This window comes from Notolepis coatsorum, assembly GCF_963971535.1.
Source record: "Notolepis coatsorum genome assembly, chromosome: 7".
NCBI lineage: Eukaryota > Metazoa > Chordata > Actinopteri > Aulopiformes > Paralepididae > Notolepis > Notolepis coatsorum.
Window position 1 is genome coordinate 128,252,099 of NC_140171.1, and position 15,591 is coordinate 128,267,689.

A 15,591-nucleotide genomic window follows, 5' to 3' on the forward strand; every position below is an offset into this window, starting at 1 on the left:
CCATGGGTGAGGGTCTGAACCAATACACCATGCCTAGGCACATAAATCTTTTTTTATAAATAAAATATTATTGTATTTATTTATTTTGATTATTTTATATATATATACTGTATATAATTTGTCAGGTTATTTGAGAGTACACAAACCAATTCAATAGGGCAACTATAAAGCGCCCTACAAATCAAATATAGTATTATTATTATGAATACTAAACTGCCTAAATTAATTAATACACAAGAAATGGTATTCATTCTACCAAAGAGAATAACAATACATTTTTAAATGTTTAACCTTAGGCCTACAGTATGTCCAAAACCCTCACAAGAGATGTATTGACATTTATTAAAGAAAATGGAAATAAAATGTTAACAGCCTTTGTTTACTAAGATAAGATATTCCTTTATTGATGCTTACTACAAGATCGGTTATATATAAAAAAAAAAAATATATATATATATCTAACCCTGACTAACCTTACTGTCATGCACTTGTCCTAATAAACTAACCTACACTGTAACACGCAACACTTTGATGAACATTGTTACTCAGCTGATAGAGTTGTACCCTTCTTGCTGTCTTGTCGTACAGAACTTGTAAGTCGCTTTGGATAAAAGCGTCAGCTAAATGACTAAATGTAAATGTAAATGTATATATACTATATATATAGTAACTTGGTGGATCTCAATCACCATGCGCATTATAATGCAAATGTTCTGCAGTATATACACATATATATATGTATATACTGCAGAACATTAGCATTATAATGCGCATGGTGATTGAGATCCACCAAGTTACTTTCACACCCTCACGCTGCCTCTGTCGTGGTGTCAGGAAGGTCCTCTTAACAACCTCCATGTGTCTGAATCTCTTGTTGCCATGTTGAACAAAGTTTTGAATAATGAACAGATTTTCAACACAATTGTCTGGGAAAACTTCAACACTTTAGAAAGCTTTAAGTTTGATTCCCTGTGTGGTTAGGAACTACAACTATTGTGATGCTTATAACTGGCTAATGTGGCAAATAATCTTTCAATATTCAATGTGTTGTGCTTCCAAAGCAAATTCACCAGCCATTTTACCGTTTTAAAAAGAGACCGCAAACTATCGTTGGTTACCTGCCCAAAGTGGTCTGGTAGAGGCGGTAAAATGACCAACTGGCCACAATTCTGAGGCCTTCGGCTGGTAACTGGCGGGGAATCGCCTAACCAGGCTAATGGCTATACTTCCATATCTCAAAGTTGTTCCTATTGATTTATCTCTTCAATATAAGGGGGCGAAAAAAGCCTAGGATTACAATTAGCAAAATGATGACCGCCACACTAACTCTGTTCACACATAAAACTCGGTCGCCTCTCTCAGGGGTCATTCGTACCTTTTGTGGTCCAGAAAGGGCCATGAACCATAAGCGGGGGGCCACGGAGGGGAGCGTGAAGTGGGGTGTCTGGGATTTGGCCCCCGAATACAACCTCCGCCCACCTGCATCTCTCACCAATTATTCCTTCTCCTCGACCACTGCGATTTGTCTTATCGATGTGTCAGAAAAATGCTAAGATGGGGGGTGAACCCCGACTCGGCCCTCCAAAGCTCCTGGGTGGTCAAGTCTGACAGCTGACACCAACAAACCCCTCTCTCTGCATTAGTGACACAGCAGAGCCCTAATCTATTTGGCAAGCAAACGCCATTAATGTCATTAGTGTTCGGAGGCCTTCTGAGGGTCAGGAGTAGCTTATTTAGTTACTTAGCCGGATGGTGACAGTCCACGGAGAAGGGGAGGGCTGGGGTCAGGGTGGGTGTCTGATGCGCTTCTATGGCTGGTTGTTATGTGACAGAAGAGGTTGTGTAGCTTTGTCCCAGATCGTGTGTGTGTGTGTGCGTGTGTGCATGTGCGTGTGTGTGCGCTACATAGCTAATTCTTCTTCGTATTGTTGCCATGCCAGTGTCGGATTGAGCTGCTGACAGATATGGGACCAGGCTGAATCTAAAGCAGATTGTCCGCCCCGAGTTACTTCCAACATTCTTCACACCCAAGCCGAGTTAATTGGGGGGGGTTTGTGTGTGCGTGTATTTGCTTTAGCGTGATGCATTTGAAGAAAGCCATCGAGAGAGCGCTGCTTGGCGGCGTGTTCACTCTGTGACATGTATAGTGGGCTCACATGTGTAAATCATCACGCGGAGGAGAGGTTCTGCCTGTGAGCCAAAGATATCGCCCAACTGGTGCAGAGGACTGAGGAGTTGTTGCAAAATGTGCCTTTTTTAAAAAACAACTAAACAAGCCTTCAAGCTGTACGCTCATAACTTTATGAATGACATGCATGACACACTCCTTGTCCCCTGGCCTTTCTGTTGCCCGCATGAGGGAGCTGTGTCGTTATTGTCGCGCACAAGCGTTTGCAACAAGGTTCGCACAAGATCCTTGAAGTGCTTAAAGTGCTTGATTTTTTTTACCCAAAAAAATCAAGGCCTGGAATTCCTTGAAAACAGCAAATTTTTTTAACAAGGTGCTTAAAAAGTCATTGGAATTCAAATCAATTATTTGCATTGAAAGTTGTGTTCATTCATGATAAAATAGTTCTGAATCAAGAAATATAAAATCTTTTATCTAAAGTGTAACTAATTGTCGGACATTTTTTACTGCATTTAAAAGTGCTTTTAAAATGAAAAAATAATGCTTGGAAAAGTACTTGATAGTCCTTGAATTTCATTTTGCAATGTCTGTGGGAACCCTGTTGCAATGACCGTGACGACATGTAACCCTGTCTGATGAAGCAATTTTGAGTTTAGAACCAGAGACAGAAGAGAGACAAAGAAATTAATAGAAGGAGACACAGAGAGTTCTGCAATATTATAAGCTGATGAGCTGCCTCACACCTCAGGACCCTCAACAGGAATACCCTGTATATCTCCTACCAGGAATACCCTGTATATCTCCTACCAGGAATACCCTGTATATCTCCTACCAGGAATACCCTGTATATCTCCTACCAGGAATACCCTGTATATCTCCTCCCAGGAATACCCTGTATATCTCCTACCAGGAATATTACCCTGTATATCTCATACCAGGAATACCCTGTATATCGCCTACCAGGAATATTACCCTGTATATCTCCTACCAGGAATACCTGTATATATCCTACCAGGAATATTACCCTGTATATCTCCTACCAGGAATACCCTGTATATCTCCTCCCAGGAATATTACCCTGTATATCTCATACCAGGAATACCCTGTATATCTCCTACCAGGAATATTACCCTGTATATCTCCTCCCAGGAATATTACCCTGTATATCTCCTCCCAGGAATATTACCCTGTATATCTCCTCCCAGGAATATTACCCTGTATATCAGGAATATTACCCTGTATATCTCCTCCCAGGAATATTACCCTGTATATCTCCTACCAGGAATACCCTGTATATCTCCTCCCAGGAATATTACCCTGTATATCTCATACCAGGAATACCCTGTAGATGGATAGATAGTTACTTTATTAATTCAGGGTATCTCACAGCTCACACCGTATACAGACATTGACGGTTCTCATTCAGTTGTTTCACGTTATGTCTGCATCATGAATTAAACATGACAAACATGATAAATAAGCACATGATAAAATTCAATGAAATCATATCTATCAATAAGAGCGTGATGAGATAAAAGCAGGTGTATAAAACAAGTGTGTAAAAACAGGTGTGTAAAAACAGATGTATAAAAGCCGGTGTATAAAAACGGGTGTGTGGGGAACAGGTCAGAGGTCAAGGTCCCCCGCACTATATTGCGCTGTTGTACAGTCTGATGGCAGTGGGGACAAAGGACCTCCTATGCCGCTCAGTCCGCGAGTGCAGGGAGATGAGCCGTCCGCTGCGACTGCTGCTCTGCCCCACCAGGGTGTGGTGGAGAGGGTGGCTGCTGCTCTGCCCCACCAGGGTGTGGTGGAGAGGGTGGCTGCTGCTCTGCCCCACCAGGGTGTGGTGGAGAGGGTGGTTGGTATCGTCCATAATGGTATATCTCCTCCCGGGAATACTTGCATCAGCCTTACATTTCATAAGCACCCCCACCTCCACCAAGCGATTAGTTCAGCGGGGCTCATATCTCTCCCTGTTTCTCTCTCCCCTATATGGGGTAGGGGGCCATGTATGCCTCCAAGGGCAATGCAGGACGAGGAAAGCCAAAGTATGAGAGAAATGTAAACCAAAAGTGAAAGACCAGGGGAAAATGCAGTACAAGCTGTGTGCTACAAAACAATGGACAACTTGAGTCGGTGAAGGGACTGTTCAGGGATGCAGTTGTCTTAAAATCTTTGCTCTAGTGCCAATCCAGAAAGAGAATAGAGAGGGGGGGGGGGGGGGGGGCGGGGTAATGGGTGATTGGCCCTTGGAGAAGGTTTTCCATAATGTGATGTATTTGGCGTGATTTGGGTTATAGATCATCATGTTACTGTAGGTTATAGATCATCATGTAGGTTATAGATCATCATGTAGGTTATAGATCATCATGTTAGGTTATAGATCATCATGTAGGTTATAGATCATCATGTAGGTTATAGATCATCATGTAGGTTATAGATCATCATGTAGGTTATAGATCATCATGTAGGTTATAGATCATCATGTTAGGTTATAGATCATCATGTAGGTTATAGATCATCATGTAGGTTATAGATCATCATGTTAGGTTATAGATCATCATGTAGGTTATAGATCATCATGTAGGTTATAGATCATCATGTAGGTTATAGATCATCATGTAGGTTATAGATCATCATGTAGGTTATAGATCATCATGTTAGGTTATAGATCATCATGTAGGTTATAGATCATCATGTAGGTTATAGATCATCATGTAGGTTATAGATCATAATGTAGGTTATAGATCATCATGTTAGGGTATAGATCATCATGTAGGTTATAGATCATAATGTAGGTTATAGATCATCATGTTAGGGTATAGATCATCATGTAGGTTATAGATCATCATGTTAGGGTATAGATCTTTATGTCATTTTGGGCTTTATGTGACTGTTGATGAACTTGACGAATGTGTGTCGCCAGAAGGTGATGTCACTGCCAGAAGATGCCCTCGCCCTCTCTGGACGCAGGGCAGTAGTCTCTGTATTCAGTAAAGCCACAGCTGCCAAACACTAACGCATATTCACTCGCCAGACGATGTAATAATCTCTTATTATTTTTTACTGGCCACAATGGCCGTCAAGATTTACATTTGCTGGTCAATTGAAATTCTAGACTGCCATTGGGCGGTAAGTACTGTCTAACGGAAACCCTGCGACCACCTCCCTCTCACATCACCAAGCAGAATCATAGTATGTAAAACAGCTGGGCGGGAAAACCTAAGCATGACTTAATTGTGAGATTTGACACATCAAAAAATGTATTTGGACCCTCAACACGAACAATATTTCAGTGTAATTATTCTTCACATGATGTTGAAATAGTAATGTCTAGTTAAGACCTGCAAGATTTGTGAAAAATTCCCTGTAGGCATATGTTACGTCTTTCTACTCGGTATGAACATTCCATCTGTGGTCGATTACACCCAGTTTTTAGAAGGGGGGCGGGGGAGTATAATCAAATCTATGATATGGCTCTTGTCAACTCCCAGGGGTACAACGCATTTGATGAAGTGTGAGCTCGCCTTTGTACATTTTCTCTGCCTCCATAACATCAGTGAAAAACAATGATTACGCTTCTCGGGGGGCCAGAATCAGAAACACATGCCTATCGCAGTGTGTGATCTGTGTCAATATAAAAAGCCTTCGTGGCTGTCAAACGCATGTAACTCGCATTAAGTCATCAGGGGGAACAATGGAAATGTGAGGTGAGGGCATAAAGCGCTCTCAGCCTGAGATCAAGGGCTCTGGAAACGACTTGTGAGCTGGAAGGTTCCTTTACCTCTTCAGACGCGCTGCATTCCGTCCTCTCTCTCTCCTGAATGCAGATATACAGATGTCCTGAACTCAGCTTTACAGATGTCTGTCGAAACATCTTGATATGAACGTTAAGTAGCTAATTTCACTGAGACCCCCCTCCTCATGATTTAAAGTTTAAAATGTAAAACATGTTTTATTTGCACAAATGTTATTTGTGTGGGCTCATTTTTGTGATACAGCACAAACCCCCCCGGCGTCTGGAAACTGACATCATAATTAAACATAGCGCACCCTATCATACAATATCGAAACATCGAAAGAGTTACAGAATATCTTGGCGTCTGGCTTGATTGAAGAAATTAAAATTGAAGTACCATTATAGACAATCTTGCTAGTAAATTGCGGCAAAATAATTGGCTTCTTGTACAGGAACAGAACCAGCTTCTTGTACAGGAACAGAACCAGCTTCTTGTACAGGAACAGAAACAGCTTCTTGTACAGGAACAGAACCAGCTTCTTGTACAGGAACAGAACCAGCTTCTTGTACAGGAACAGAACCAGCTTCTTGTACAGGAACAGAACCAGCTTCTTGTACAGGAACAGAACCAGCTTCTTGTACAGGAACAGAACCAGCTTCTTGTACAGGAACAGAACCAGCTTCTTGTACAGGAACAGAACCAGCTTCTTGTACAGGAACAGAACCAGCTTCTTGTACAGGAACAGAAACAGCTTCTTGTACAGGAACAGAAACAGCTTCTTGTACAGGAACAGAAACAGCTTCTTGTACAGGAACAGAAACAGCTTCTTGTACAGGAACAGAAACAGCTTCCCAGTGATCAGCAGAGAGAGGGTCGTTGAAGCAGTTTTTCGATCTGGGTTATGGAGATGTGACTGATGTGCTGCTCCCTCCACTCTGAAACCTCTAGACACTCACCACTGCATCCTGTTTGATAAAGTGGGTTGGCAGGGTTCACACAAGGTCCTTGAAGTGTTTAACTCATTGGCCGCCAAAAAACGAGTATTCTCGTGTTTTGTCGCCAACCGTTCAGTGCCAAAAACGAGTTTTCTCGTTTTTAGATCCTTTGATCCCCATTCTAAACAGTCACTCTGAGCTGCCTGTGTCTCCCTGGCACCGCTGCCTACGTTAAAATTGCAATGGCGATCGAATCCCGCCAGGTGGCAATGTCGCCTACCTTTTGAACTGGGGATATCCGTTGTCTTTCAGTACTGAGGTACCTCCGGCTGCTTCCCTCTCAAAGTGAATCAGGACATAGCAATCGGTCGGAGATTTGATGCCTCAAACCTATTGTTTCCCGTATGATAGCCATGCCCAATATACACAAGTAATTGCGATCGCGATGGGTCGACTGGGATTTATAAATTTTGGAGTACCTTCTGACTAAGGTAAGGTCTATTTTAGGTAACCTGCTGGTATTTTTTTAACTAAAACATGCTTTTGTATCGATCAGTGTCGTATTTTACCGACCCTAAAACATGCTTTTGGTAACGATTGCAGTTTCAAGGTAAAACGACCCCCCCCCCCCCCCCCCCCCTTGATGATTTTGTGAAGAATTTTGATTTGGAAATATTTGGAGTTTCAGGCGAGCAACCCGAACGATTTGGGCATATGCACATAACACGTCATATCTCGCGATCTAGAAAATAAGACTGGATTATTTTGGAAAGGGGCGATGTTTAGCATGGAATAGTGCACAAACTAAAGTATGTAGAAATTAACTGGTTAGTCAGTGTTGGACTATAAACAATGCCTGTCAAATGAGCCATACTATTGTCTCCATGGCTATAATACAGAACACATGATGGGTCCGCAAACACAGCGAAAATTGTCAATAACGCTGGCGCCATTGAGTAGAGATGGGAAAACAGCGTGGCGGTCAATGAGTTAATGTGCTTGATTTTTTACCAAAAAAAGTCAAGGCCTGGAATTCCTTGAAAACAGCCAATTTGTTTAACTCATTCCCTGTCGACAACAATTTAATACGTGTTTGTCCGCCAATCGTTGAACGCCAACCACGTATACTGTATATACGTTATTTGATCGTTATTTCTTTTATTCGCTATTTCTAATCGTTATCCATCCATGGAGCCTGTGTAACCATAGGGAATGAGTCTGAGATCGCAAAAGTCCAATACCGCCACCTGGTGGTATGCGGCCGATGTTGCACTCCCTTTGAGACTCTGTGTATGACTGTGTGTCGATGAAATTCATCCGGGTGGACTTTTCTAGTAAGCTGGACCAAGGGCTTTACCCGATCGCATTGAATAGTTTTCGGGACCCCCGATTCATTATGCTGTGGTGGGTTATGTCGTGGCCCAAATGGACATACAATCTAACAGATGGCAATCAAATAATTGGAATATTCTTTTTGGAATCTCACCGGCCACAGGTAAGAGCAATTTAACGTCAATTTCACCTTGATTCTGCTTTGTTTTCATAGCCATCGCCCCGTTATTGACAATCAATTAATCAGAAATGCCCCCCCCCCCCCCTTTCATGCATTCATGATGGAACATACATAATATACCGATCATATGCATTTGAATTTTTTATTGTAGCATGTATAGGTGCCAATGGATTAAGTATAATATGCGTCGCGCCTATTACTAGCCTCCCAGGAATTACCCTAAACCGCTCTAAAACCATACTTATATTCACCACGGTATAAAACGGGAATGTATGGATGGACAAATTATTTCTTTTTCACATCTTGAACGATAGATACCCGATGCCAAATGGGCCATAGTATTGCATCCATAGCTATAATATATATAGTTATAGCCCTGCAAACAAGGTGAGCAACTCCATATGTTACAAAGGATCAGATTAAACCGAATATATATATTTATTTATTGATATATATTGCATAGTATTTGTATATCGTTTGATATCCCTTGTATATTCCTTGTACATATACACGGAATATCCCTTTAGCCCAGACCATAATATTTCATTCTCCTATTGGACAGCGGTCCACCGGCGCCAGGGACGCGCCTCCGGAGTCAGGTTCAAAGTCACCGTCGAGACATGTCTGTGCATGCCCGGCCTTGCCCAGGGATACGCGACAGAGATGAGATTGGCACTAGTTTGTTCACCGTGCATATAAATACGGCGCAGGTGAATACAGAAGCACTTAGTCTAAGAGTTACCCAATAAGTTGAAGCCTCACCCACGATACAACGTGCGGTGAAGTATGGCCTGTTTGGCCCCAGAATAGAGCATTGAGACCGCGTGCGAATTAATAACTGAATTGTCAGAGTTTGGCGCTATACCGTCGAGTGCGACATATTTCTATTAAGTCAGTGATAGTCTATTTGTGTATAGTGTATCGTGCGGCTAAAGTTCTACAGTGACCAGCATCCCCAACGCTTCCTCGTATTAGCTAGAGTTCTTATCCAGGCTGGGCTGCTTTCATGGCGCTTTCACCCGAGGAGACCTAGACGAGAACCGTGTGGACATGTACACTGGATTAATCTACCCGACGACTACATAGCCCTTTGCGGCTGGAATATATTTGCTTTGGTCCTGTGATTTATGGAGCGGAGAATCGCTGACGCCTGCACGTGTTGGATTTACCCCGCGAGGAGCCAAGTTGAGTCGGCGCCTCAGAGAGCCTGAGGCCGGCTAGCTTTCTTCACTGTGGAGCTACAGTCTACGGAGAACAGCTGTATTCGTCTGTGGATCAAGAGGCTATTGCACCGTCTCCTGTACTTGGAGTCTCCTTAGTCATCGTTGACCAGACTCTCTACTACCGACAGATCTTCTACCCCTGCTGGCTTACAACCAGGGGGACCCTTCCAGTATCTCCCGCTATATTACTAGTGTACCATAGATATAATTCCCTAAGATTCAGGTTGTATAATTACCTCCTGCGTAACCAGAGAATGGACATTCATTGTTGATTTGCCTACGCACATTCCTTTGCCTTACAAGTGCATTCAAAGTATAATCGAGAAGTATTATGTACCTTTTGCTGCAATAAATACTTAAAGACAACTTTGTGTAGAACCGGTTCATTGTGGGAAGTGTTCATTATATTTAGATATCATGTACTGTATGGCCAGTAATTAAAGTACATAAAGCGGTAGTGGTTTAATGATACCATACTTATCAATACAGTCAGGGAATTGTACCCCTCAGTTACACCATAGGTTTAATGTGTGGCAGCACATAGTCATATCCCGTTCCCAGCGTGGCGATCAATGAGTTAACAAGGTGCTTAAAAAGTCATTAAAATTCAAATCACCCATTCACATTGAACGTTTTGTTCATCCATGATAAAATAGTTCTGAATCAAGAAATATAAAAATGTTATATAGTGTAACTAATTGTCAGAAATCGGGTTTAAGCCATAAATATTGGATCAGATTTTTTTTAAATGCCCTTTTAAAATAAAAAATAGTGCTTGGAAAAGTACTTGAATTTCATTTAGCAATGTCTGTGGGAACCCTGTGTTGGTCTCATTTGCCAGAGAGGGAAAATAAACATCTGTTTATCTTTAACGCCATTGCCGGGAAATGACCACCTTATATCACAATGTTGCTAGATTAGAACTATGGACCCTGTCTGACCTGCTCAAAGGACTGGCTGATGCTTAACCCTTTCACCACCATACTACCAAAATGGTTAACCCTTTCACTACCACACTACAGAAGGTACTGTCTGTAGTGTGGTAGTGAAAGGTTAACCTTCTGTAGTGTGGTAGTGAAAGGGTTAAGGTCCATGTGCAGACTGAGCTTGGAAAGTATTTTATTTTAAATGGCCCCAGCTTCGTGGAATGATCTTCAACTCTTGCTAAAAAAAAATCAATACCCCACTGTATGGACAGTTTTAAAAACAAACAAACTGTCCATAGATTACAGATTACAAATCTTTATTTGTATCTTCTTTTTTCTTTGTTTGTTTCTTGGGGTGAGGGGTGTTCATCTGTGTTTTTGTCCTATTTATTAGACATATTTTATTTATGTCTAATTTATCTGGAGATATTTTCCCCTTATCTATATTTAGTGTTTTTATCTGTTTTGATGCCTGTAAAAAAATTCTGGACATCATTGTAAACGAGAGCTCAGTGTTCTTTTCAAGATGAAGTAAAGATTGATTATCATTGCTTGATGATAATAATGATGGGTTTTGTTTTGTTTGTCTGTCCGTCTCTCTCCTCCCTTCCTCAGGGATGCTAGTGGTGATTGTGCTGCTGCTAATAGCCATCGTAGTGGTTGGCGTGTGGCCTGTTTAGCTGATGAAGAGGACGGTGGGGTGAATTGATGAAGAGGATGGGGGGGGGGGGGGGGGGGGGGGTGAAGTCGACCACAGGAACTCTGCTCCTCTGTATGACCAACTGAAACTACTACCGGGGAGAAACCAGGACTTAAGTCTACAGCACAGAAACAGACATATCAATGTCCATACATACATACACACACTCTCTCTCTCTCCCCCCCCTCTCTCTCTCTCTCACTCCCCCTCCCCCTCTCTCTCCCCTCCACGCTTTTACATTTTCAATTTTATTTCTCTTTCCCTTATATTTTATATTTTCATACTATCTTGCTTTTCCATCAAGACAAAGGAAAGTGTGGCTGAGCGAGGCCACAGCATGCAGCTTGTGTCTGAGTGTCCAGCGGCAGTGCGGCTGTGTTTTTAACAGCTGTTTGGCCACATATAATAAGTACGGAAGCGTATTGCTGCCACACCAGAAACAGAAACAAATGATCAGTATCACGTTATAACGTGAAGCGTTTATTGTTATAACAAGATGTTTTTCACCTTATAACAATATATTTTCACGTTATTACGACATACAAACTTATCACGTGAAACGCTTTATGTTAAAACAATAAGTGATCACGTTATAATAAATACCGTGAAGCGTTTTATGTTAAAACAATAAGTTATCACGTTATAATAAATAACGTGAAGCGTTTTATGTTAAAACAATAAGTTATCACGTTATAACGTGAATCGTTTTTTGTTAAAACTATAAGTTATCACGTTAAACATAAAACGTTTCACGTGATAAGTTTGTATGTCGTCATAACGTGAAAATATATTGTTATAATGTGAAAAACATCTTGTTATAACAAACGTTTCATGTTATAACGTGGTACTGATATTTCTTTCTGTTTCTGGTGTGGCAGCAATACGCTTCCGTACATAAGTGTTTCCCTGTGTGGAAGATTTTACATTGTTTGACTAAACACGAGTGGTGGATGATTGGACTTATCTGGTGATATGTAATAATAATAACTGTATTTGTAAGGCTATAACTCTTGTGTTGTTCTACTGTATGCCAAGCTAAACAACGCACATCTCAACTAGACTAAGTATTTGAATCCATCTTAAAATATTGTTTTTGACCCAATGGTAGGACCTCCCAGTTTTCCCTTTCATAATTCTGTCTGTGGTCCAGGCTTGAGAGTCGGGGCTCAGTGCAGTAATTCCACTGGCTTAGCAATACTCACATGTACGTGTTTATACGCTCATACTCTCACTGTAGCTGCTGTAATGTTATCATTTGTCCTGGGATTTTATAATGTTTATAGAATAACGCTCGGCCAAAACAAACGTAGCCATGTTGCTAACACTGCTGTTTTCCCTCCTTGTAAATCAATGCTTAATGGGTTATGTTGTGATTTCTAATAAATTACATTTATAGTTATTAGGCCCTGGACTGCTGTCTGTTTCTGTTCTCGGGAGTCACTTTGGTGGATTATAATATTTTGTGACATGATATTCAGCTGCTACTGTCAGAGCATATATTTGATCATTTAGCATTTTTAGATTATATTTAGACTATTTGATTATTAGATTATATATTGCATATATTTAGCATTTAGAATTTCATTTTCTTTAGATTATATATTGTAACTATATTTATTGTAGGGCAAATATAACTGAGAGGGCATACATACCCTCATCTCGCACCTTGTTGCCCATATGTGCATGTCCAGAGTCTATTTTACTTTTTATTCTATTTTTACTTCTCCACTGTACTATAATTCTGTGACCTGTACCTGTATGTCTTCTACTGCCTGTACCTCCCCTCCCCCCTCCCCCATGCTGCTATGATGCCTGAATTTCCCCAAGGGGATAAATAAAGGAATATCTTATCTTATAACATCGTATTGTAGGCATTAGTATAATAATAATAATAACCCACCCACACAAACACAAAAATGTGTTTACACACATACTAAAACTGGCAAAGCTAAACAGACACAGAGATAGGTGGCAGTAGACCACCCCATATGTAACATGTGAAATGCGATGTTGTAAGATTAAAGGGCAAACATTAAAGGTAGACTCTGTAATGTTGTCATACAGTGACCTCTAGGCAATTACTGGTTGCTATTACTGACCAAACCTAAGGCTCTGGCCAAGAGAGGTCTGGAGAGAAACACAGTATAATAATAAAATTACTAAACTCCAACCCAAAACATCAGACGAAACAAAACATGTATACAAAGTACATTACTGAGCAGGGCTCTTTTGCATAGAGGTCGTTGTCTAGCACAGTCTCTGGAGCGTAACAGTAAGAAGCATTTTGTATGAAAGTATTCTGTACTTCTGTATGACAACTATTAAAGAAACTTGAAACTTGTTTGATGACATTACAGATTCTACCTTTAAAGGGAAATTCCATGCAACAATGCACGTTGTTTCTATAATACCGGAGAGACATGACTCTAGTGGAATAACTCCCAGGACAATATGACAGTACCCCATGACTCTAGTGGAATAACTCCCAGGACAATATGACAGTACTCCATGACTCTAGTGGAATAACTCCCAGGACAATATGACAGTACCCCATGACTCTAGTGGAATAACTCCCAGGACAATATGACAGTACTCCATGACTCTAGTGGAATAACTCCCAGGACAATATGACAGTACTCCATGACTCTAGTGGAATAACTCCCAGGACAATATGACAGTACTCCATGACTCTAGTGGAATAACTCCCAGGACAATATGACAGTACCCCATGACTCTAGAGGAATAACTCCCAGGACAATATGACAGTACCCCATGACTCTAGTGGAATAACTCCCAGGACAATATGACAGTACCCCATGACTCTAGTGGAATAACTCCCAGGACAATATGACAGTACTCCATGACTCTAGAGCATAGGTGTCAAACTCATGGCCCGCGGGCCAAATGTGGCCTGCCACGTCATTTGATGTGGCCCCCAAGAGCTCTGGTAAAAAAAAACGTTTTTTTTTAACATTAATATTGGGTTAAAAAATAGCGGCGTTAAAAGAATTGTGGGTTAATGCGTTAATAAAGCTTTAACTTTGACAGCCTTAGTTATTACACATTCTTACACATACATGTATGTTGAACATCTGAGGTATTGATGAAGTAACAAAGGAAAAAAGCCAAAAGCACTTACTCCTCAGACATTCTTTGACAATTTTACAGCCCAAAATACAAAAAAGATCCAGGCGGAATAGGTTACAAAGGGTTGAAGAAATATTGTCTGAACTGTCAGATGCAAACTGGCTGTGTGACATAACCGAGCATCTCGCTCAATTGAATAAGAAGCTGTAGGGACGCAAACAAGTCCCACCCGAAACTTGACCAATATAGTTGTGAACTGAGACAACCCTTATTTTGTTATTTTTGAGTACAGTTACAGTTGTGTGTTCATGCAGACACATAATAGCAATTTCATTACGAATTGAAAATGGGGGACCCTGATGTAAACAAGTCGAAAGTCTTTCTCTGGTCTGCATCCCCTTAACAATTGTGTGTATTGAGCTGTACTGTACTGTACCCATTCTGCAATCTGTTAATTAAACTATCTTCCATTAGTTGGATGTATGGCCTCTGCAAGGTTGTGTGCAGCCATTTGTTTTTGTAACATCTGCTACATCTGTCCCACGTGTTCTTTGCAGCCCCTCTTGACTGTGACAAAAAGGTTTTGAACAAACTTAATGTCATAGCTTGTATTTGATGATATTCTTCTTTGTTATTTACTTGAATGGTTTGATCATTGATTGATGGAGTAATATGGGGTTCTGATAAACTAAAATTATTTGTTAACATTACATCAGCTAACATATATTTTTACATCTATGCAAATGCATATGCAATATGTATAACTTGAATAAGTAATAAATACAGAAACAACATGTTTAACAATATGTAAATGAGTAGCTACATTTATTTTACATTACATTAACATTTATACGGTCTTTGGCCCTTTGAAGGCAACCATAATGCTGATGTGGCCCTCTGTGAAAATGAGTTTGACACCCCTGCTCTAGAGGAATAACTCCCAGGACAATATGACAGTACCCCATGACTCTAATGGAATAACTCCCAGGACAATATGACAGTACTCCATGGTGATTTTACCCATAAATCTTTCTTTTCTTTCTAGTTATTCTTTCTTTTCTCTAGAGATGATAGATAGATAGATAGATAGATAGATAGATAGATAGATAGATAGATAGATAGATAGATAGATAGATAGATAGATAGATAGATAGATAGATAGATAGATATGGGTAAATTTTCTGATTCAGACCTGGTAAGTCTTACATTTAAATAAAACTAATTTGGATGCAATAACTCAAATAACATTTAATTGGCAATGGACCAACTCCAAAATGTGTCACTTGATGACATCACAAATTCCAAGTCTTTTGAAGTTGTCTACGTTAATAGATAT

The 15,591-nt window shown here is 40.6% G+C and overlaps 1 protein-coding gene across 1 annotated transcript in view; it reads left to right on the plus strand.

The window, feature by feature from the left end:
- stx8 (syntaxin 8) overlaps window positions 1-12,673 on the plus strand; it is a 101,532-nt gene extending 88,859 nt beyond the window's left edge. Inside the window, exon 8 of the mRNA XM_084317840.1 lies at window positions 11,084-12,673. Coding sequence (XP_084173966.1) covers window positions 11,084-11,148 — 65 coding nt within the window. The 3' untranslated portion in view covers window positions 11,149-12,673. The remainder of the gene's footprint in view (window positions 1-11,083) is intronic.
- The last annotated feature ends 2,918 nt before the right edge of the window (window positions 12,674-15,591 follow it).